This window comes from Hemiscyllium ocellatum, chromosome 41 (genome assembly GCF_020745735.1).
Source record: "Hemiscyllium ocellatum isolate sHemOce1 chromosome 41, sHemOce1.pat.X.cur, whole genome shotgun sequence".
In the NCBI taxonomy this organism is placed as follows: domain Eukaryota; kingdom Metazoa; phylum Chordata; class Chondrichthyes; order Orectolobiformes; family Hemiscylliidae; genus Hemiscyllium; species Hemiscyllium ocellatum.
The window spans coordinates 5,929,542-5,953,592 of record NC_083441.1 but is presented as its reverse complement, the minus strand read 5'-3'; the positions used below and the strand labels follow the sequence as shown (position 1 = coordinate 5,953,592).

General features: G+C 49.9%; 1 protein-coding gene across 1 annotated transcript; it reads left to right on the top strand.

The window, feature by feature from the left end:
- Positions 1-655: 655 nt before the first annotated feature.
- LOC132834627 (perforin-1-like) lies at positions 656-6,251 on the top strand. Its single transcript, XM_060853524.1, has 2 exons — positions 656-785; positions 4,294-6,251. Exons 1-2 carry the CDS (start codon positions 671-673, stop codon positions 6,036-6,038), a joined length of 1,860 nt encoding a protein of 619 aa, XP_060709507.1. The 5' UTR covers positions 656-670; the 3' UTR covers positions 6,039-6,251.
- Positions 6,252-24,051: the final 17,800 nt, after the last annotated feature.

Here is a 24,051-nt window from a genome sequence, read left to right as displayed (position 1 = left end):
GTTAACCGCTGAATCATGAAACCCAGGCTCCAGACGCAGGCAAACACAGCGGCCAGATGTTAGAGACTTGAATATCATGTAAAAGGCTGCAGTTATCCTGGACAGATCCACCCCCTAACAATGTATCCACTGAACAAAGCTGGGCCTAGACACAGAGGCACCCCGATTGTTTGCAGTGGGTGTGAATGGGATTGGTTTGGGGTCCACTGGGATTGTGTCCAGTGGGTGTGAATGGGAAGGGATTGGGCTTCTTTTGGGAGTGTGTGCAGTGAGAGTGAATGGGAAGGGGTTGGGGGTCCATTGGATTGTGTACAGTGGGAGTGAATGGGAAGGGGTTGGGGTCCATTGGGATTGTGTGCAGTGGGAGTGAATTGGAAGGGGTTGGGGTCCATTGGGATTGTGTACAGTGGGAGTGAATGGGAAGGGGTTGGGTTCCATTGGGATTGTGTACAGTGGGAGCGAATGGGAAGGGGTTGGGGTCTATTGGGATTGTGAGCAGTGGGAGTGAATGGGAAGGGGTTGGGGTCTATTGGGATTGTGAGCAGTGGGAGTGAATGGGAAGGGCTTGGGGTCACTGAAACGTTTGCAGTCTGAGAACACACATTCTAGAAAAGTGACTTCTCTTCACACCACCCAGAGTTGGAGACCTCTCAACGTCAGATATGCGCAAATGTGGGATGGACAACAGCGAGGCAACTTAAGTGGCTTGCTTCCCTGTCCTCCACACTCTCTGTCAGACACGACTGGTGTGAGGGTAGAAATTCAGCAGGAAACACTGCACTCAGGTACGTGTAAACAAAGCACTGCACTCAGTTAGGACAAAGTATAGATACAACACTGAGGGCAAACTCATCAGCAGATAAAGGCACAGTATACAGCGTACAGAGAGGAAAAAGCAGAGTTTTCGGATTGAGAATAACAGATATCAGGGTATTAGATATAGACTGGAATCTCATCGAGGGGTTCAGGGTGGTTTATCTACAGAATAACAGATCACCAGGAGGGAGTTACAGACTGGAATCTAATCGAGGGGTTCAGGGTGGTTTATAAACAGAATAAAAGATACCCGGGAGGGAGTTACAGACTGGAATGTAATTCAGGGGTTCGGGGAGGTTTATATACAGAATAACAGATAGCCAGTAGGGAGTTACAGACTGGAATCTAATCAAATGGATCATGGATCATATAGAGAAAAACAGATACCCGGGAGGGAGTTACAGCCTGGAAACTAATCGAGGATGCATGGTGGTTTATATACAGAATAACAGATACCCGGGAGGGAGGTACAGACAGGAATCTAATCGAGGGGTTCAGGGTGGTTTATATACAGAATAACAAATACCCGGGAGGGAGTTACAGACAGGAATCCAGTCAAGGGGTTCAGGTGTGGTTTATATACAGAAAAACAGATCCCGGGAGGGAGTTACAGACTGGAATCTAATCGAGGGGTTCGGGGTGGTTTATATACAGAATAACAGATACCCGGTAGGGAGTTACAGACTGGAATCAAATCGAGGGATTCAGGGTGGTTTACATATAGAATAACAGATACCTGGGAGGGAGTTACAGACGGGAAACTAAGCGAGGAGTTCAGGGTAGTTTACATACAGAAAAACAGATACCCGGGAGGGAGTTACAGACTGGAATCTAATCGAGGGGTTCAGGGTGGCTTATATACAAAATAACAGCTCCCTGGGAGGGTGTTACAGACTGGAATCAAATCGAGGGATTCAGGGTGGTTTACATATAGAATAACAGCTCCCTGGGAGGGAGTTACAGACTGGAATCAAATCGAGGGATTCAGGGTGGTTTATGTACAGAATAACAGATACCCGGTAGGGACTTATCGACTGGAATCTGATCGAGGGGTTCGGGATGGTTTATATACAGAATAACAGATACCCAGGAGGGAGTTACAGACTGGAATCAAATCGAGGGATTCAGGGTGGTTTACATATAGAATAACAAATACCTGGGAGGGAGTTACAGACTGGAATCTAATTGAGGGGTTCAGGGGTGGTTTGTATACAGATTAAGCGATCCCCAGGAGAGAGTTACACTCTGGAATCTAATCGAGGGGTTCAGGGTGGTTTATATACAGAATAACAGATACCCGGGAGGGAGTTACAGACTGGAAACTAATCCTGGTGTTCAGGGTGGTTTATATACAGAGTAACAGATACCCAGGAGGGGGTTACAGACTGGAACGAAATCGAGGGGTTCAGGGTGGTTTATATACAGAATAACAGATACACGGGAGGGAGTTACAGATTGGAATCTAACTGAGGGCTTCGGGGGTGTTTATATACAGATGAACAGATAGCCAGGAGGGATTTTCAGACTGGAAACTAATCAAGGGGTTTGGGGTAGTTTGTATACAGAATATCAGATACCTGGGAGGGAGTTACAAACTGGAATCTGATCGAGAGGTTTGGGGTGGTTTATATACAGAATAACAGATACCCGGGAGGGAGTTACAGACTGGAATCCAGTCAACGGGTTTGGGGTAGTTTATATACAGAGTAACAGATACCCGGGAGGGGGTTACAGACTGGAATGTAATCGAGGGTTTCAGGGTGTTTATATACAAAACAACAGATCCCGGGAGCGAGTTTAAGACTGGAATCTAATCGAGGGGTTCAGGGTGGTTTATAAACAGAATAAAAGATACCCGGGAGGGAGTTACAGACTGGAATGTAATTCAGGGGTTCGGGGAGGTTTATATGCAGAATAACAGATACCCGGGAGGGAGTTACAGACTGGAATCTAATCGAGGGGTTCAGGGTGGTTTATAAAGAGAACAGACACCCGGGAGGGAGGTACAGACTGGAATGTAATCGAAGGTTTCAGGGTGTTTACATACAGAATAACAGATACACAGGAATGAGTTACAGCCTGGAATCTAATCGAGGGGTTCAGGGTGGTTTATATACAGAGTAACAGATACTCGGGAGGGAGTTACAGACTGGAATATGACAGAGGAGTATGGGGTGGTTTATATACAGAATAACAGATACCCGGGAGGGAGCTATAGACTGGAATCTGATCGAGGGGTTTGGGATGGTTTATATATAGATTAACAGATCCCCAGGAGGGAGTTACAGACTGGAATCTAATCGAGGGTTTGAGGGTGGTTTATATACAGAATAACAGATCCCCAGGTGGGAGTTACAGACTGGAATCTATTCAATGGGTCGGGGTGGTTTATATACAGAAATACAGATACCCAGGAGTGAGTTACAGCTGGAATCTAATCGAGGGGTTTGGGTGGTTTGTATGGACAGAACAACAGGTAACTCAGAGTGGTACAGATTGGAATCTAATCAAACCATTCTGGTGGTGTATATCGAGGTTTACAAAATTATGGAGAGGAGAAATAGACAAAGTCTTTTCCCTGGGGTGGGTGAGTCCAGAACTAGAGGGCATAGGTTTAGGGTGAGAGGGGAAATATATAAAAGAGACCAAAGGGGCAACTTATTCACACAGAGGGTGGTACTTGTATGGAATGAGCTGCCAGAGGAAATGGTGGAGGCTGGGGCAATTGCAACATTTAAGAGGCATTTGGATAGGTATATGAATAGGAAGGGTTTGGAGGGATTAGATTAGATTACTTACAGTGTGGAAACAGGCCCTTCGGCCCAACAAGTCCACACCGACCCGCCGAAGAGCAACCCACCCATACCCCTTACCTAACACTACGGGCAATTTAGCATGGCCAATTCACCTGACCTGCACATCTTTGTGACTGTGGGAGGAAACCGGAGCACCCGGAGGAAACCCACGCAGACACAGGGAGAACGTGCAAACTCCACACAGACAGTCGCCTGAGGCGGGAATTGAACCCAGGTCCCTGGTGCTGTGAGGCAGCAGTGCTAACTACTGTGCCACCGTGCCGCCTCAAATGGGCCAGTTGTTAGCAGGGGGGACTGGATTGGGTTGGGGTATCCCGGTCTGGGCATGGACGGGTTGGACTGAAAGGCCTGTTTCCGTGCTGGACATCTGTGACTCTATGACTCTAATTTAGAGGACTTTTAAAATTCCCATTGACCTGTCATATTCATTATCGACTTAGATCAGCATCCTGGTTTTAACAGTTCATAAATATGTCAAAATCTGCCACGTCGCCCTTGCAGCTGTGGCAACAACTCCTGCAGAGCAGACCCTGAACCCCTTGAATAGATTCCAATCTAGGCATGCGGAGCCTAGGCGCGGATTGGCAGTCAGCTGGAGATTCCAGGCGGTGAGCCTCTCTCTCTGCCATGTCAACATAACTGCTTCCTTTTCCTCTTGCAGGTCTGCTCACTGATGCCAAGATGGCAACTGGGCCTTTGAAACTGGGCTGTTTCCTCTTGCTCTGCCTCCTCTCCCAGGAGGCCCTGAGCGCCTGTATGACCAGCAACGCCAGCCAGTGCCAGAACGCTGGCTTCGTGCCGGGGGCCCGGTTGGCGGGGCTGGGCTACGATGTGGTGACCCTGCGGAACAAGGCCGCCTTTGTGATCGACGTGAACGCCTGGCGCTCAGCCAACGGGACCTGCACCCTCTGCCAGAACGGGCACCTCGGTAATGCCAACCAGCGGCTGCCCATCTCGCTGGTGGACTGGCACACCCTCAGCTCCTGTCCCCCCTCGCTGTCCAGCCAGCTCTACCGTTCGGCGGCTGAGCTGGCAAAGTCCGTCACCTCCACCGTCAGCAATGACTGGCGGGGGGACATGTTCTTCCGGACCCAGTCAGGCAGCTCTAACGTGGTGCTGGCTGGCTCCAAGTCCAGGCTGGTGGAGTTTAGCACCAGCCACTCCAGGCGCGACCATCACAGTTTCACCAGTCATCAGTTCCAGTGCACCTACTACCAGTATCGGGTGAAGGATCAGCCTCTCCTGGCACCAGAGTTCGCCCGCTCCCTTTCCACCCTCCCAACCGTCATGAATGACCGCACCAAGCACCTGTACAGGAGACTGGTAGCCACCTACGGCACCCACTTCCTCAAGTCGGTGCAGCTGGGCGGTCGCTACAAGGACGTCACAGCTATTCAGACATGTAAGGCAGTGTCTCAGGGCTATAGCATCGAGGAGGTGAAGGACTGCCTATCTCTAGAGGCCAAAGAGACGAGAGGGCTGCAGGCACAGGTCTCAGTGAGTGCTAGTCAGTGCCAGAAGTTGGCGCGCTCCATGGGGCACTACAACAAGGTCTACCAGGCCTTCAGCGACCGGGACACGGAGGTGACGGGGGGCCGGGTTCACCAGGGGGTTGACCTCTTCTTCTCTGGCGATGGCTCGGCCTTCAGCCGCTGGACGGTGAGCCTGCTCACCCGCCCGGGCCTTGTGCGCTACGCGCTGGCGCCGCTCCACCACCTGCTGCCCGCTGGCAACCCCAAGCAGAAGAACCTGCGGCGCTACATCAGTGACTACATCAGGGGCAACGCCCTCAACCAGAAATGCGGGGCGGGCCATCGGTGCCCTCACGGGTCCTACCCCAACCCACGCCAACGCTGCTCCTGCCTGTGCCGCGAGGACAATTACGTGGACCGGAACTGCTGCCCCAAAGGGAAGGGGTTCGGCCGCCTGGTGGTCACTATCAAGGATGGCTGGGACCTCTGGGGTGATGTCTTCTCAGGCACCGACGGCTATGTGGTGGTCAAGTACGGCCAAACGGAAGACAGGACCTCCATTGTCTCAAACAACAACAATCCCACCTGGAACGCTCACCTGGACATGGGACAGGTCAGGGCCGGGGGTGACCTTATCATCGAGGTCTGGGACCGGGACGTCATCAAACGCGATGACCTCCTGGGCAAGTGCTACGCCCTCGTGACCTCCGGGACCCACAGGAAGACCTGCTACCTCGACTACGGCAAGGTGACCTACAGTTACACTTTCACCTGTGGCCCCTACCTGAGCGGTCCCAACTGCCAAGCCTACGTGCCCAACCCTGGCAGCACGCTGTTCACTCCGTACTTGGGAACCAGCAACGACACCCTCCACCTCGACACAATCCTGTCCAAACCCACTGTACCAGCCTTCCCAGGGATCTACTTCCCCTGACCGCACCTCGCTCTGCCCCGAATCATTGGCTACATGTGCCATAACCCTCAGTCGATGGGGGGAACGCTCCGCGCCGTTAAAATGAAACGCTTTGAAGCTTTATCCAAGCACGTAATCTGCGCAATACTCTCAGATGTGCAGCGACAGGCATCAAAACCGAAGCATTAGTGTAATCTTACACTTTTTTCAATAAATCCAACTCTTTGCCATTTAGCCTGTGTCATATGATTCATCCGCATGGGTGCACTTGGGCCTGTAAAGTGATGAGAGGCTGGGCACTGGTAATGCGTGGGGTAGGGGTAAATTGAGATTGTGTTGAATGGAGGAGAATGGGAAAGGGTAGGGGTCCATAGAGATTGTGTGGAACGAGGGCAAATGGGAAAGGGTAGGAGTTCATTGCGATTGTGATGAATGAGGGTGAATGGGAAAAGCTAGGGGGCCATTGAGATTGTGGTGAATGAGGGCAAATGGGAATGGATTCCTCCCACAATCCAAAAAATGTGCAGGTTAGGTGAATTCGGCATGCTAAATTGCCCATAGTGTTAGGTGAAGGGGTAAATGTAGGAGTATGGGTCTGGGTGGTATACGCTTCGGCGGGTCGGTGTGGACTTGTTGGGCCGAAGGGCCTGTTTCCACACTGTAAGTAATCGGATTGAGATTGTGGTGAATGAGGGCAAATGGGAAAGGGTAGGGGTCCATTGAGATTGTGTTGAAAGGGAAAGGGTACGGGTCCATTGAGATTGTGGTGAATGGGAAAGGGATAGGGGTCCATTGAGATTGTGGTGAATGGACGTGAATGGGAAAGGGTTGGGGTCCATTGAGATTGTGGTGAATGAGGGCAAATGGGAAAGGGTCGGGGTCCATTGAGATTGTGGTGAATGGATGCGAAAGGGAAAGGGATGGGGTCCATTGAGATTGTGGTGAATGAGGGCAAATGGGAATGGGTAGGGGTCCATTGAGTTTGTGATGAAAGAGGACGAATGGGAAGGGCAAGGGGGCCATTGAGATAGTGGTGAAAGAAGATGAATGGGAAAGGTTAGGGGTCCATTGCGATTGTGGTGAATGGACATGAATGGGAAAGGGTAGGGGTCCATTGAGATTGTGGTGAATGAGGGCAAAAGGGAAAGGGTAGGGGTCCTTTGTATGGGCGGCACTGCGGCATCACAGCGTCAGAGACCCGGGTTCAATTCCCGCCTCAGGTGACTCTCTGTGTGGAGTGTGCACATTCTCCCCGTGTTTGCGTGGGTTTCCTCCGGGTGCTCCGGTTTCCTCCCATAATCCAAAAAATGTGCAGGTTAGGTGAATTGGCCATGCTAAATTGCCCGCAGTGTTAGGTGAAGGGGTAAATGTAGGAGTATGGGTCTGGGTGGTATACGCTTTGGCGGGTCAGTGTGGACGTATTGGGCTGAAGGGCCTGTTTCCACGTTGTAAGTAATCTAATCTATTCCAATCGAGATTGTGGTGAATGAGGACAAATGGGAAAGGGTAGGGGTCCATTGAGATTGTGACGAATGGAGGTGAATGGGAAAGGGTCGGGGTCCAGTGAGTTTGTGGTGAGTGAGGGCAAATGGGAAAGGGTTGGGGCCCATTGAGATGGTGGTGAATGGAGGTGAATGGGAAAGGGTAGGGGTCCATTGAGATTGTAGTGAGTGAAGGGGAATGGGAAAGGGTCGGGCTCCATCAGGATTGTGTTGAATGGAGGTGAATTGAAAATTGGAGGGGGCCATTGAGATTGTGATGCATGAGGGCAAATGCGAAAGGGTAGGGGTCCATTGTATGGGCGGCACGGTGGCACAGTGGTTAGCACTGCTGCGTCACAGCGTCAGTGACCCGGGTTCAATTCCTGCCTCAGGCGACTCTGTGTGGAGTTTGCACATTCTCCCCGTGTCTGCGTGTGTTTCTTCCGGTTGCTCCGGTTTCCTCCCATAATCCAAAAAAAATGTGGTTAGGTGAACTGGCCATGCTAAATTGCCCGCAGTGTTAGATGAAGGGGTAAAAGTAGGAGTATGGGTCTGGATGGTATACGCTTCTCCGGGTCGGTGTGGACGTGTTGGGCTGAAGGGCCTGTTTCCACACTAAGTAATCTGACTGAGATTGTGGTGAATGAGGGCAAATGGGAAAGCATAGTGGTCTATTGAGATTATGATGAGTGGAGGTGAGTGGGAAAGGGTAGGGGTCCATTGAGAATGTGGTGAATGGAGATGAATGGGGAAGGGGAAGGGTCCATTGAGATTGTGATGAATGAGGGCAAATGGGAAAGGGTAGGGGTCCATTGAGAATGTGGTGAATGAAGGTGAATGGGAAAGCGTTGTGGTCCATTGAGATTGTGTTGAATTAGGGGAATGGGAAAGGGTAGGGATCCCATTGAGGTTGTGGTGAATGAGGGTTAATGGGAAAGGGTTGGGGTCTATTGAGATTGTGGTGAATGAGGGCAAATTGGAAAGGGTAGTGGTCCATTGAGATTGTGTTGAATGGAGGTGAATGGGAAAGGGTAGGGGTCCATTGAGATTGTGGTGAAATGGGGCAAATGCGAAAGGGTTGGGGTCCATTGAGATTGTGGTGAATGGAGAGGAATGGGAAAGGGTAAGGGTCCATTGAGATTGTGATGAATGAGGGCAAATGGGAAAGGGTAGGGGTCATTTGAGAGTGTGGTGAACGAGGGCAAATGGGAAAGGGTAGGCGTACATTGAGATCGTGATGAATGGAGGTGAATCGGAAAGGGTAGGGGTCCATTGAGATTGTGGTGAATGGGAAAGGGTTGGGGTCCATTGAGATTGTGTTGAATAAGGAGAATGGGAAAGGGTAGGGATCCTTTGAGGTTTTGTTGAATGGAGGTGAATGCGAAAGGGTAAGGGTCCATTGAGATTGTGGTGAGCGGAGGTGAATGGGAGAGGCTATGGGTCCATTGAGATTGCGGTGAATGATGGCAAGTGGGAAAGCGTAGTGGTCTATTGAGATTATGGTGAATGACGGTGAATGGGAAAGGGTAGGGGCCCACTGAGATTGTGTTGAATGGAGGTGAATGGGAAAGGGTAGGGGTCCATTGAGATTGTGGTGAGTGGAGGCGAATGCGAATGGGTAGGGGTCAACTGAGATTGTCGTGAGTGGACGAGAATGGGTAAGGGTAAGTATCCGTTGAGATTGTGGTGAATGGAGGTGAATGGGAAAGGGTAGGGGTCCATTGAGATTGTGGCGAATGAGGGCAAATGGGAAAGGGTAGGTGTCCACTGAGATTTTGTGGCATGGAAGTGAATGGGAAAGAGTAGGGGTCCATTGACATTGTGGTGAAAGAAGGTGAATGGGAACGGGAAGGGGGATATTGAGATTGTAATGAATGGAGGTGAATGGGAAAGGGTAGGGGTCATTTGAGATTGGGGTGAATGGGAAAGGGTAGTGGTCCATTGAGATTGTGGGGAATGGAGGTGAATGGAAAAGGGTAGGGATCCATCGAGGTTGTGGTGAATGGACGTGAATGGGAAAAGGTGGTGGTCTATTGAGATTGTGTTGAATGGAGATGAATGCGAAAGGGTAGGGGTCCATTGTCTAGGTGGCAGGGTGGCACAATGGTTAGCCCTGCTGCATCACAGCGTCAGAGACCCGGGTTCAATTCCCACCTCAAGCGACTCTGTGTGGAGTTTGCACATTTTCCCCGTGTCTGCGTGGGCTTCCTCCCGGTGCTCTGGTTTCCTCCCACAATCCAAACACTGCAGGTCAGGTGAACTGGCCATGCTAAATTGCCCGTAGTGTAAGGTGAAGGGGTAAATGTCGGAGTATGGGTCTGGGTGGTATACGCTTCGGCGGGTTTGTGTGGACTTGTTGCGCCGAAGGGCCTGTTTCCACACTAAGTAATCTAATTGAGATTGTGGTGAATGAGGGCAAATGGGAAAGGGTAGGGGTCAATTGAGATTGAGGTGAACGGAAAAGGGTAGGGGTTCAATGAGATTGTGGTGAATAGAGTTGAATGGGAAAGGGCAGAGGGGGCCATTGAGATTGTGGTAAGTAAGGAGAATGGGAAAGGGTAGGGGTTTATCGAGATTCTGTGGAATGGAGGTGAATGGGAAAGTGTAGGGGTCCAGTGAGATTGTGGAGAATGAGGGCAAATGGGAATGGGTAGGGGTCCATTGAGATTGTGGTGAATGGATGCGAAAGGGAAAGGGATGGGGTCCATTGAGTTTGTGGTGAAAGAGGGCGAATGGGAAGGGCAAGGGGGCCATTGAGATAGTGGTGAAAGATGATGAATGGGAAAGGTTAGGGGTCCATTGCGATTGTGGTGAATGCAGGTCAATAGGACAGGGTAGAGGTCCACTGAGATTGTGGTGAATGGGAAAGGGTTTGGGTCCATTGAGATTGTGGTGAGTGGAGGTGAATGGGAAAGGCCAGAGGTCCATTGAGATTGTGGAGAATAAGGGCAAATGGGAAAGGGTAGGGGTCCGTTGAGATTGTGAAGAATGGAGGTGAATGGGAAAGGGTAGGGGTCCATTGAGATTGTGGTGAATGGAGGTGAATGGGAAAGGGTAGGGGTCCATTGAGATTGTGGTGAATGGAGGTGAATGGGAAAGGGTAGGGGTCCATTGAGATTGTGGTGAGTGGAAGAGAATGGGAAAGGGTAGGGGTCCATTGAGATTGTGGTGAATGGGAAAGGGATAGGGGTCCATTGAGATTTTGGTGAATGGAGGAGAATGTGAAAGGGTAGGGGTCCATTGAGATTGTGGTCAAATGGGGCAAATGTGAAAGGGTAGGGGGTCCATTGAGATTGTGGTGAATGAGAACGAATGGGAAAAGCTAGGGAACCATTGAGATAATGGTGAGTGGAGGAGAATGGGAAGGGGTAGGGGTCCATTGAGATTATGGTGAATTGAGGTGAATGGGAAAGGGTAGTGTTCCATTGAGATTGTGGTCAAATGGTGCAAATGGGAAAAGGTAGGGGGTCCATTGAGATTGTGGTGAGTGGAGGTGAATGGGAAAGGGCAGGGGGCGGTTGAGATTGTGGTGAATAAGGAGAATGGGAAAGGGCAGGGGTCTATTGAGATTCTGGTGAATGAGGGCAAATGTGAAAGGGTAGGAGTCAATTGAAACTGTGGTGAGTGGATGTGAATGCGAAAGGGTAGGGGTCCATTAAGATTGTGATGAATGAGGGCAAATGGGAAAGGGTAGGGGCCCTTTGAGATTGTTGTGAATGGAGGTGAATGGGAAAGGGTAGGGGCTTATTAAGAATGTGGTGCATGAGGGCAAATGGTAGTGGAAGGGGGCAATTGAGATTGTGGTGAATGGATTTGAATGGGAAAGGGTAGGGGTCCATTGAGATTGCGGTGAATGGAGGTGAATGGGAAAGGGTAGGGGTCCATTGAGATTGTTTTGAATGAGGAGAATGTGAAAGGGTAGGAGTCCACTGGGATTATGTTGAATGGAGATGAATGGGAAAGGATAGGAGTCCATTGAGATTGCGATGAATGAGAGCAAATGGGAAAGGGTAGTCGTCCAAAGACGGTGTGGTGAATAAGGGCAAATGGGAAAGGGCAGGGGTCCGTTGACATTGTGGTGAATGAGGATGAATGGGAAAGGGTAGAGATCCACTGAGATTGTGATGAATGTCGGTGAATGGGAAAGGGTAGGGGGCCATTGAGATTGTGGCGAATGAGGGCAAATGGGAAAGGGAAGGAGTCCACTGAGATTACGATGAATGTCGGTGAATGGGAAAGGGTAGGGGTCCATTGAGATTGTGGTGAATGGGAAAGGGTAGGGGTCCATTGAGATTGTGATGAATGAGGGCAAATGTGAAAGTGTAGGAGTCCATTGAGATTGTGGTGAGTGGAGATGAATGGGAAAGGGTAGAGGTCTATTGAAATTGTGATGAATGTCTGCGAATGGAAAAGGGTAGGAGGCCATTGAGATTGTGGTGAATAAGGAGAATGGGAAAGGGTAGGGATCCATTGGGATTGAGTTGAATGGAGGTGGAAAGGGTTGGGGTCCATTGAGTTTGCGGTGAATGGAGGTGAATGGCAAAGTGTTGGGGTCCATTGAGATTATGTTGAATGAGGAGAATGGGAAAGGGTAGGAGTCCATTGGGATTATGTTGAATGGAGATGAATGGGAAAGGATAGGAGTCCATTGAGATTGTGATGAATGAGGGCAAATGTGAAAGGGTCGGGGTTCATTGAGATTGTGGTGAGTGGAGATGAATGGGAAACGGTAAAGGTCTATTGAGATTGTGATGAATGTCTGCGAATGGAAAAGGGTAGGGGCCACTGAGATTGTGGTGAATAAGGAGAATGGGAAAGGGTAGGGGTCCATTGAGATTGCGTTGAATGGGAAAGGGTAGGGGTCCATTGTATGGGCTGCACGGTAGCACAGTTGTTAGCACTGCTGCAGCACAGCGTCAGAGACCAGGTTGAATTCCCGCCTCAGGTGACTCTCTGGTGGAGTTTGCACATTCTCCCCGTGTCTGTGTGGGTTTCCTCCAGGTGCTGCGGTTTCCTCCCATAATCCAAAAAATGTGCAGGTTAGGTGATTTGGCCATGCTAAATTGCCCGCAGTGTTAGGTGAAGGGGTAAATGTCGGAGTATGGGTCTGGGTGGTATACGCTTCGGCGGGTTGGTGTGGGCTTGTTGGGCTGAAGGGCCTGTTTCCACACTAAGTAATCTAATCCAATCTGATTGAGATTGAGGTGAATGGGAAAGGGTTGGGGTCTATTGAGATTTTGGTGAATGGAGGCGAATGGGAAAGTGTAGCAGTCCATTGAGATTGGGGTGAATGGGAAAGGGTACGTGACCATTGAGATTGTGGTGAATAAGGAGAATGGAAAAGAGTCGGGAGCCATTGAGATTGTGGTGAATGAGGGCAAATGGGAATGGGTAGGGGTCCATTGAGTTTGTGATGCAAGAGGATGAATGGGAAGGGCAAGGGGGCCATTGAGATAGTGGTGAAAGAAGGTGAATGGGAAAGGTTAGGGGTCCATTGCGATTGTGGTGAATGGAGGTGAATGGGACAGGGTAGGGGTCCATTGAGATTGTGATGAATAAGGGCAAATGGGAAAGGGTAGGGGTCCGTTGAGATTGCAGTAAATGAGAGCAAATGGGAAAGGGTCGGTGTCCTTTGACATTGTGGTGAATGAGGACAAATGGGAAAGGGTAGGGGTCCATTGAGATTGTGGTGAATGAGGACAAATGGGAAAGGGTAGGGGTCCATTGAGATTGTGGTGAATGAGGACAAATGGGAAAGGGTAGGGGTCCATTGAGATTGTGGTGAATGAAGGCAAATGGGAAAGGGTAGGGGTCCATTGAGATTGTGGTGAATGAGGACGAATGGAAAAGGGTAGGGGTCCATTGAGATTGTGGTAAATGGAGGTGAATGGGAAAGGGTAGGGGTCCATTGAGATTGTGTTGAATGAGGAGAATGGAAAAAGGTAGGAGACTGTTGGGATTATGTTGAATGGAGATGAATGGGAAAGGGTAGGGGTCCATTGAGATTGCGTTGAATGGAGGTGAACGGGAAAGGGTAGGGGTCCATTGAGATTGTGGTGAATGGAGGTGAATGGGAGAGGGTAGTGTTCCATTGAGATTGTGGTCAAATGGGGCAAATGGGAAAGGGTAGGGGGTCCATTGAGATTGTGGTGAATGAGGACGAATGGGAAAAGCTAGGGAACCATTGAGATAATGGTGAGTGGAGGAGAATGGGAAGGGGTAGGGGTCCATTGAGATTGTGATGAATAAGGAGAATGGGAAAGGGTAGGGGTCCATTGAGATTTTGTTGAATGGAGATGAATGGGAAAGGGTAGGGGCCCATTAAGATTGTGATGAATGAGGGCAAATGGGAAAGGGTATGGGTCAATTGAGATTGTCGTGAATTAGGGCAAATGGGACAGGGTAGGGGCCCTTTGAGATTGTGATGAATGTCGGTGAATGGGAAAGGGTAGGAGACCATTGTGATTGTTGTGAATGGAGGTGAATGGGAAAGGGTAGGGGGTCATTAAGAATGTGGTGCATGAGGGCAAATGGTACAGGAAGGGGGCAATTGAGATTGTGGTGAATGGATTTGAATGGGAAAGGGTAGGGGTCCATTGAGATTGTGATGAATGTCTGCAAATGGAAAAGGGTAGGGGGCCATTGAGATTGTGGTGAAAAAGAAGAATGGGAAAGGGTAGGGGTCCATTGAGATTGTGGTGAATGGAGGTGAATGGGAAAGGGTTGGGGTCCATTGGGGTTGTGTTGAATGGAGGGGAATTGAAAATTGTAGGGGTCTATTGAGATTGTGGTGAATGGAGGTGAATGGGAAAAGGTAGGGGTCCATTGAGATTGTGGAGAATGTGGGCAAATGGGAAGGGGTAAGGGTCCAAAGAGATTGTGGTGAATAAGGAGAATGGGAAAGAGTAAGGGTCCATTGAGATTGTGGTAAATAGACGTGAATGGGAAAGGGTGGGGGTCCAATGATATTGTGATGGAGGTGAATGGGAAAAGGTCGGGGTCAATTCAGATTGTGGTAAATGAAGGTGAATGAAAAAGGGTAAGGGTCCAGTGCGTTTGTGGTGAATGAGGACAAATGGAAAAGAATTGGGGTCCATTGAGATTGTGGTGAATGGAGGAGAATGGGAAAGGGTAGGGGTCCATTGAGATTATGGTGAATGGAGGAGAATGGGAAAGGGTAGGGGTCCATTGAGATTATGGTGAATGGAGGAGAATGGGAAAGGGTAGGGGTCCATTGAGATTATGGTGAATGGAGGAGAATGGGAAAGGGTAGGGGTCCATTGAGATTGTGGTGAATTGACGTGAATGGGAATGGGTAGGGGTCCATTGAGATTGTGGTGAATGGAGGTGAATGGGAAAGTGCTGGAGTCCATTGAGATTGTGGTGAGTGGAGGAGAATAGGAAAAGGTAGGAGTCCATTGGAATTGTGATGAATGACGGCAAATGGGAAAGTGTAGGGGTCCACTGTGATTGTGTGGAATGAGGGTGAATGGGAAAGGGTAGGGGTCCATTGAGATTGTGGTGAATGGAGGTGAATGGGAAAGGGTAGGTGTCCATTGAGATTGTGGTGAATGGAGGTGAATGGAAAGGGTAGGGGTCCATTGAGATTGCGTAGAATGGACGTGAATGGGAAAGGGTAGGGGTCCATTGAGATTCTTGTGAATGGAGGAGAAAGGGAAAGGCTAGGGGGCCATTGAAATTGCGGTGAATAAAGGAGAATGAGAAAGGGTAGGGGTCCAATGCGATTGCGGTGAGCGGAGATGAATGGGAAAGGACAGGGGTCCATTGAGATTGTGGTGAATGAGGAAAACGGGAAATGGTAGGGTTCCATTGAGAGTGTGGTGTGTGGAGGTGAATGGGAAAGGGTAGGGATCCATTGAGATTGTGATGAATGGAGGTGAATGGGAAAGCAAAAAGGTCGGGGTCCATTGAGATTGTGGTGAATAAGGAGAATGGGAAAGGGTAGGAATCCATTCATATTGTGGTGAATGAGAGCAAATGGGAAAGGGTAAGGGGCCATTGAGATTGTGGTGAATTGAGGTGAATGGGAATGGGGAGGGGTCCATTGAGATTGTGATGAGTGGAGGTGAATGGGAAAGGGTAGGGGTCCATTGAGATATTGATGAATGGACGTGAATGGGAAAGGGTAGGGGTCCATAGAGATTGTGTTGAATGGACATGAATGGCAAAGGGTAGGGGTCCATTGAGATTCTGGTGAATGAGAGAAAATGGGAAAGGGTAGGGGTCCATTGAAATTGTGATGAGTGGATGTGAACGCGAAAGGGTAGGGGTCCATTGAGATTGTGATGAATGTCGGTGAATGGGAAAGGGTTGGGGGCCATTGAGATTGTGGTGAATGGAGGTGAATGCGAAAGGGTAGGGGTCCATTGAGATTGTGATGAATGTCGGTGAATGGGAAAGGGTTGGGGGCCATTGAGATTGTGGTGAATGGAGGTGAATGCGAAAGGGTAGGGGTCCATTGAGATTGTGGTGAATGGATGCGAATGGGAAAGGGTAGGGGTCCATTGAGATTGTGGTGAATGGAGGCGAATGGGAAAGGGTAGGGGTCCATTGAGATTGTGGTGTGTGGAGGAGTATGGGTAAGGTTAGGGGTCCATTGATATTGTCGTGAATGGGAAAGGGTCGGGGTCCATTGAGATTGTGGTGAATGCAGGTGAATGGGAAAGGGTTGGAGTCCAATGAGATTGTGGTAAATGTGGGTAAATAGGAAGGGGTAAGGGTCCAATGAGATTGCAGTGAATGGGGGCGAATGAGAAAGGGTAGGGGTCCATTGAGATTGTGGTGAATGGGGGTGAATGAGAAAGGGTAGGGGTCCATTGAGATTGTGGTGAATGGGGGTGAATGAGAAAGGGTCGGGGGCCATTGAGATTGTGGTGAATAGAGGTGAATGGGAAAGGGTAGGGGCCCATTGTCTGGGCAGCACGGTGGCACAGTGGTTAGCCCTGCTGCATCATAGCGTCACAGACCCGGGTTCAATTCCTGCCTCAGGCGACTCTATGTGGCATTTGCACATTCTCCCCGTGTTTGAATGGGTTTCCTCCGGGTGCTCCGGTTTCATAGAACATAGAAAAATACAGCGCAGTACAGGCCCTTCGGCCCTCGATGTTGCACCGATCCAAGCCCACCTAACCTCCACTAGCCCACCTAACCTCCATATGCCTATCCAATGCCCATTTAAATGCCCATAAAGAGGGAGAGTCCACCACTGCTACTGGCAGGGCATTCCATGAACTCACGACTCGCTGAGTAAAGAATCTACCCCTAACATCTGTCCTATACCTACCACCCCTTAATTTAAAGCTATGCCCCCTCGTAATATCCGACTCCATACGTGGAAAAAGGTTCTCATGGTCAACACTATCTAAACCCCTAACCATCTTGTACACCTCTATCAAGTCACCCCTAAACCTTCTTTTCTCCAATGAAAACAGCCCCAAGTACCTCAGCCTTTCCTCATACCATCTTCCTACCATGCCAGGCAACATCCTGGTAAACCTCCTCTGCACCCGTTCCAGTGCCTCCACATCCTTCCTACAGTATGGCGACCAAAACTGCACACAGTACTCCAGATGCGGCCGCACCAGTGTCTTATACAACTGCTTCATAACCTCAGGACTCCGGAACTCAATTCCTCTACCAATAAAAGCCAGTACGCCATATGCCTTCTTCACAGCACTATATACCTGGGTGGCAACTTTCAGAGATCTGTGTACATGGACACCAAGATCCCTCTGCTCATCCACACTACCAAGTAGCCTACCATTAGTCCAGTAATCCATCTTCTTGTTACTCTTACCAAAGTGAATCACCTCACACTTACCTACATCGAACTCCATTTGCCACCTTTCTGCCCAGCTCTGCAGCTTATCTATATCCCGCTGTAACCTGCCACATCCTTCCTCACTGTCAACAATTCCACCGACTTTCGTATCATCCGCAAACTTGTTCACCCACCCTTCTAGCCCCTCCTCCAGGTCATTTATAAAAATGACAAACAGCAATGGTCCCAAAACAGATCCTTGCAGAACACTGCTGGTAACTGCACTCCAAGATGAACCTTTACCATCAACTACTACCCTCTGTCTTCTTCCAGCCAGCCAATTCCTAATCCAAACCTCCAACTCACCCTCAATGCATACCTCCGTATTTGTTGCAGTAGCCTACCATGGGGAACCTTATCAAACACCTTACTAAAATCCATGTTCACATCATCTACCACTTTACCCTCGTCCACCTCCTTCGTCACCTTCTCAAAGAATTCAATAAGGTTTGTGAGGCACGACCTGCCCTTCACAAAACCGTGCTGACTATCCTTGATCACATTATTCCTATCCAGATGTTCATAAATCCTACCCCTTACAATTCTCTCTAAGACTTTGCCCACAACAGAGAGAAGACTCACCGGCCTATAGTTACTAGGGTTATCCATCCTCCCCTTCTTGAACAAGGGAACCACATTTGCTATCCTCCAGTCTTCTGGCACTATTCCTGCAGACAACAAGGACATAAAAAAAATCAAGGCCAATGCCTCTGCAATCTCCTCCCTTGCTTCCCAGAGAATCCTAGGATAAATGCCATCAGGCCCATGGGACTTTCCTATTTTCACCCTTTCCAGAATTTCCAACACCTCTTCCCTCCATACCTCAAAGCCATCCATTCTAATTAATTGTGACTCAATATTCACATCGGCAATAATGTCCTGGTCCTGAGTGAATACTGGCGAAAAGTATTCATTCAGTGTCTCCCCAATTTCTTCAGCCTCCACACACAACTTCCCACTACTATCCTTGACTGGACCTATTTCTACCCTAGTCATTCTCTTATTCCTTACATACCTATAGAAAGCCTTTGGGTTTTCCCTAATCCTACCAACCAAGGACTTTTCATGTCCCCTCCTTGCTGCTCTTAACTCTCTCTTTAGATCCTTCCTGGCTACCTTATAACACTCAATCGCCCCAATTGAACCTTGACGCCTCATCTTTACATAGGCCACCCTCTTCCCTTTAACAAGGGATTCCAATTCCTTACTAAACCACGACTCCCTCATATGACCCTTTCCTCCCTGCCTGACAGGTACATACTTATCAAGGACACCCAATAGTTGCTCCTTCAACAAGCTCCACATATCGATCGCACCCTTCCCTTAAAGCCTATTTTTCCAAGCCACGCATCCTAAGTCATGCCTCACTGCATCATAACTTTCCTGCCCCCAGCTATAACTCTTGCCCTGTAGTGCACACTTACCCCTCTCCATCACTAGAGTAAAAGTCACTGAATTGTGGTCACTGTCCCCAAAGTGCTCACCTACCTCCAATTCTAACACCTGGCTTGGTTCGTTACCCAGCACCAAATCCAGTATGGCCTCACCTCTTGTTGGCCTGTCTACATATTGTGGAGAAAGTGAGGTCTGCAGATGCTGGAGATCAGAGCTGAAAATGTGTTGCTGGAAAAGCGCAGCAGGTCAGGCAGCATCCAAGGAACAGGAAATTCGACGTTTCGGGCATAAGCCCTTAATCAAGAATGAAGAAGGCCTTATGCCCGAAACGTCGAATTTCCTGTTCCTTGGATGCTGCCTGACCTGCTGCGCTTTTCCAGCAACACATTTTCAGCTCTGTCTACATATTGTGTCAGGAAACCCTCCTGCACACATTGGACAAACACCGACCCATCTAACGTACTCGAGCTATAGCTTTCCCAGTCAATATCTGGAAAGTTAAAGTCCCCCATAACAACCACCCTATTACTTTCACTCTTCTCCTAAATCATCCTCGCAATCCTTTCTTCTACGTCTCTAGGACTATTAGGAGGCCTGTAGAAAACTCCTAACAGGGTGACCTCACCTTTGCTATTTCTCAGCTCAGCCCAAACTATCTCAGATGGCGAGTCTTCATCCATCATCCTTTTCACCGCTGTAATACTATCTTTAACAAGCAATGCCACACCTCCCCCTCTTTTACCCCCACCTCTGACCCTACTGAAACATTTAAACCCTGGAACCTGCAACAGCCAATCCTGTCCCTGTTCTACCCATGTCTCCGTAATAGCCACAACATCGAAATCCCAGGTACCAACCCACGCTGCACGTTCACCTACCTTATTTTGTATACTTCTCGCATTGAAGTACACACACTTCAAGCCAGCTTCCTGTTTACAGGCACCCTTCGAGATTGATGCCATGTTCCTAACCTCCCTACACTCAAGGTCCTGCACCCTAAAGCTACAGTCCAGATTCCCATGCCTCTGCAGAGTTAGTTTAAACCCCCCGAAAGAGCACTAGCAGACTTCCCCCCAAGGATACTGGTGCCCCTCAGGTTCAGGTGGAGACCATCCTGTTTACAGAGGTCCCACCTTCCCCAGAAAGAACCCCAGTTATCCAGAAACCGGAATCCCTCCCTCCTGCACCATCCCTGTAGCCACGCATTTAACTGCTCTCTCTCCCTATTCCTCGACTCTCTATCACGTGGCACGGGTAACAAACCAGAGACAACAACTCTGTTTGTTCTAACTCGGAGCTTCCAACCTCGCTCACTGAAAGCCTGCCTGACATCCTCACCCCTCTTCCTACCTATGTCGTTGGTGTCAATGTGGACCACGACTTCGGGCTGCTCCCCCTCACCCTTAAGGACCCGGAAAAAACGATCAGAGACATCACGTACCCTTGCACCTGGGAGGCAACATACCAAACGTGAGTCTCTCTAGCCACCGCAAAACCGCCTATCTGTACCCTGAACTATCGAGTCTCCAATAACTATTGCCCTGCTTTCCTCCACCCTTCCCTATCTCTGTAACTCCCTACACCTCAGGAACCTCCCTATCTCAGTAACCCCCTACACCCCCCTCCCCATCTCTGTAACCCCCACACCCCCTCCCTACCTCCGCAACCCCTACAAACCCTATCTCTGAAACCCCCAAAACCACCTCTGTAACGCCCTACACCCCCGCTATCTCTGAAACTCCCAACATCCCTTCCCTATCTCTGTAACCCCATACACCCCTCCCTGTCTCTGTAACTCCTTAAACCCCCTCCCGATCTCTGTAACCCCCTACAAACCCTCTGTATCCCTGTAACCCGCAATACCCCCTCCATTTCTCTGAAACTCCCTACACCCCCTCCCTATCTCATGAGGCTCCAACACCCCCTCCCTATCTCTGTAACCCCCTAAACCCCCTCCCTATCTCTGTAACCCCATAAACCCCACCATCTCTGTAACCCCTAAACCCCCTCCCTATCCGTGTAACGCCCTACACCGCCTCCCTATCTCTAACTCCCTCCACCCACTTCCAATCTCTGTAACCCCCTAAACCCCCTCCCTATCTCTGTAACTCCCTACACTCCCGCCCTATGTCTGTAACCCCCTACACCCCCTCACTACCTCGGCAACCCCTACAACCTCTCCCTATCTCTGTAAACCCCAACATCCCCCCCATCTCTGTAACTCCCTACACCCCCTCCCTATCTCTGTAACTCCCTACACCCCCTCCCTATCTCTGTAACCCCTTGCAACCCCTCCCAATCTGACACACCCTACACCCCCTCCCTATCTCTGTAACCCCTACACCCCTTCCCTATCTCTGTAACCTCCAACACCCCCTCCCTGTCTCTGTAACCCCCTCCACCCCCTCCCTGTCTCTGTAACCCCTTGCACCCCCTCCCTATCTCTGTAACCCCTTGCACCCCCTCCCTATCTCTGTAACCCCTTGCAACCCCTCCCAATCTGACACACCCTACACCCCCTCCCTATCACTGTAACCCCCTCCACCCCCTCCCTATCTCTGTAACCCCCTACACCCCCTCACTACCTCGGCAACCCCTACAACCTCTCCCCATCTCTGTAAACCCCTACAACCTCGCTATGTCTGTAACTCCCAACACCCCCCCATCTCTGTAACTCCCTACACCCCCTCCCTATCTCTGTAACCCCCTGCAGCCCTTCCCTATCTCTGTAACCCCTACACCCCTTCCCTATCTCTGTAAATCCCTCCACCCTCTCCCTATCTCTGTAACCCCCTCCACCCTCTCCCTATCTCTGTAACCCCTTGCACCCCCACACAATCTCTGACACACCCTACAACCCCTCCCTATCACTGTATCTCCCTACACCCCCTCCCTATCCTCTGTAACCCCCCCCTACACCCTCTCCCTATCTCTGTAACCCCCCCTACACCCCTTCCCTATCTCTGTAACCTCCAACACCCCCCCCGTCTCTGTAACCCCCTCCACCCCCTACCTATCTCTGTAACCCCTTGCACCCCCTCCCTATCTCTGTAACCCCTTGCACCCCCTCCCAATCTGACACACCCTACACCCCCTCCCTATCTCTGTAACCCCCCTACACCCCCTCCCTATCTCTGTAACCCCCTACACCCCCTACCTATCTCTGTAACCCCTACACCCCTTCCCTATCGTATGCTTATCAGGGGTAAGCAACGAGGTTCAGGCCTCTGGCACGGAGCCTGGCCCCGTTGCTCAGAAGGGAAGGGTGGAGAAAGTTAGAGCGATAGTTCTTGGGGACTCAATAGTGAGGGGTACAGATAGGCGGTTTTGCGGGGGCGACAGAGACTCACGATTGGTATGTTGCCTCCCAGGTGCAAGGGTACGTGATGTCTCTGATCGTGTTTTCCGGGTCCTTAAGGGGGAGGGGGAGCAGCCCCAGATCGTGGTCCACGTTGGCACCAACGACATAGGTAGGAAGAGGGGTGAGGATGTCAGGCAGGCTTTCAGGGAGCTAGGTTGGAAGCTCAGAGCTAGAACAAACAGAGTTGTTGTCTCTGGTTTGTTACCCGTGCCACGTGATAGAGAGTCGAGGAATAGGGAGAGAGAGCAGTTAAATGCGTGGCTACAGGGATGGTGCAGGAGGGAGGGATTCCGGTTTCTGGACAACTGGGGTTCTTTCTGGGGAAGGTGGGACCTCTATAAACAGGATGGTCTACACCTGAACCTGAGGGGCACCAGTATCCTTGGGGGGAGGTTTGCTAGTGCTCTTTGGGAGGGTTTAAACTAACTCTGCAGGGGCATGGGAACCTGGACTGTAGCTTCAGGGTACAGGACCTTGAGTGTAGGGAGGTTAGGAACAAGGCATCGATTTCGAAGGAGGGTACCTGTAAACAGAAAGGTGGCTTGAAGTGTGTATACTTCAATGCCAGAAGTATAAGAAATAAGGTAGGTGAACTTGCAGCGTGGGTTTGTACCTGGGACTTCGATGTTGTGGCCATTACAGAGACGTGGGTAGAACAGGGGCAGGAATGGCTGTTGCAGGTTCCAGGGTTTAAATGTTTTAGTAGGGTCAGACATGGGGGTAAAAGAGGGGGAGGTGTGGTATTGCTTGTCAAGGATAGCATTACAGCGGTGGAAAGGACGATGGAGGAAGATTTGCCATCTGAGGTAGTTTGGGCTGAGGTTAGAAATAGGAAAGGTGAGGTCACCCTGTTAGGTGTTTTCTACAGGCCTCCCAATAGTCCGAGAGAAGTAGAGGATAGTATTGCGAGGATGATTCAGGAGAAGAGTGAAAGTAGCAGGGTGGTTGTTATGGGGGACTTAACTTCCCAGATATTGACTGGGAAAGCTATAGCTCGAGTTCGTTAGATGGGTTGGTGCTTGTCCAATGTGTACAGGAGGGTTTCCTGACACAATATGTAGACAGGCCAACAAGAGGTGAGGTTATACTGGATTTGGTTCTAGGTAATGAACCAGGCCAGGTGTTAGGCTTGGAGGTAGGTGAGCACTTCGGGGACAGTGACCACAACTCGGTGACTTTTACTTTAGTGATGGAGAGGGATAAGTGTGCACTACAGGGCAAGAGCTATAGCTGGGGGCAGGGAAATTATGATGCGGTGAGGCATGACTTAGGATGCGTGGATTGGAAAAACAGGCTTCAGGAGAAGAACACTAATGAGATGTGGAGATTGTTCAAGGAACACCTATTGAGTGTCCTTGATAAGTATGTACCAGTCAGGCAGGGAGTAAAGGGTCTTGTGAGGGAGCCGTGGTTTAAGAGGGAATTGGAATCTCTTGTGAAAGGGAAGAGGGCGGCCTATGTAAGGATGAGGCGTGAAGGTTCAGTTGGGGCGATTGAGAGTTATAAGGTTGCCAGGAAGGATCTGAAGAGAGAGCTAAGAGCAGCGAGAAGGGGACATGAAAAGTCCTTAGTTGGTAGGATTAGGGAAAACCCAAAGGCTTTCTATAGGTATGTCAGGAATAAAAGGATGACTAGGGTAGGTATCGGTCCAGTCAAGGATAGTAGTGGGAAGTTGTGCGTGGAGGTGGAGGAGATTGGTGAGACACTAAATCAATACTTTTCGTCAGTATTCACTCAGGAACGGGACTCTGTTGCTGGTGTGAATATTGAGTCACAAGTGATTAGAATGGATGGCCTTGAAGTATGTAGGGAGGAGGTTTTGGGAATACTGGAAAGGATGAAAATAGATAAGTCTCCTGGGCCTGATGGCATTTATCCTAGGATCCTCTGGGAAGCTAGGGAGGAGATAGCAGAGCCATTGGCCTTGATTTTTATGTCGTCATTGTCAACGGGAAT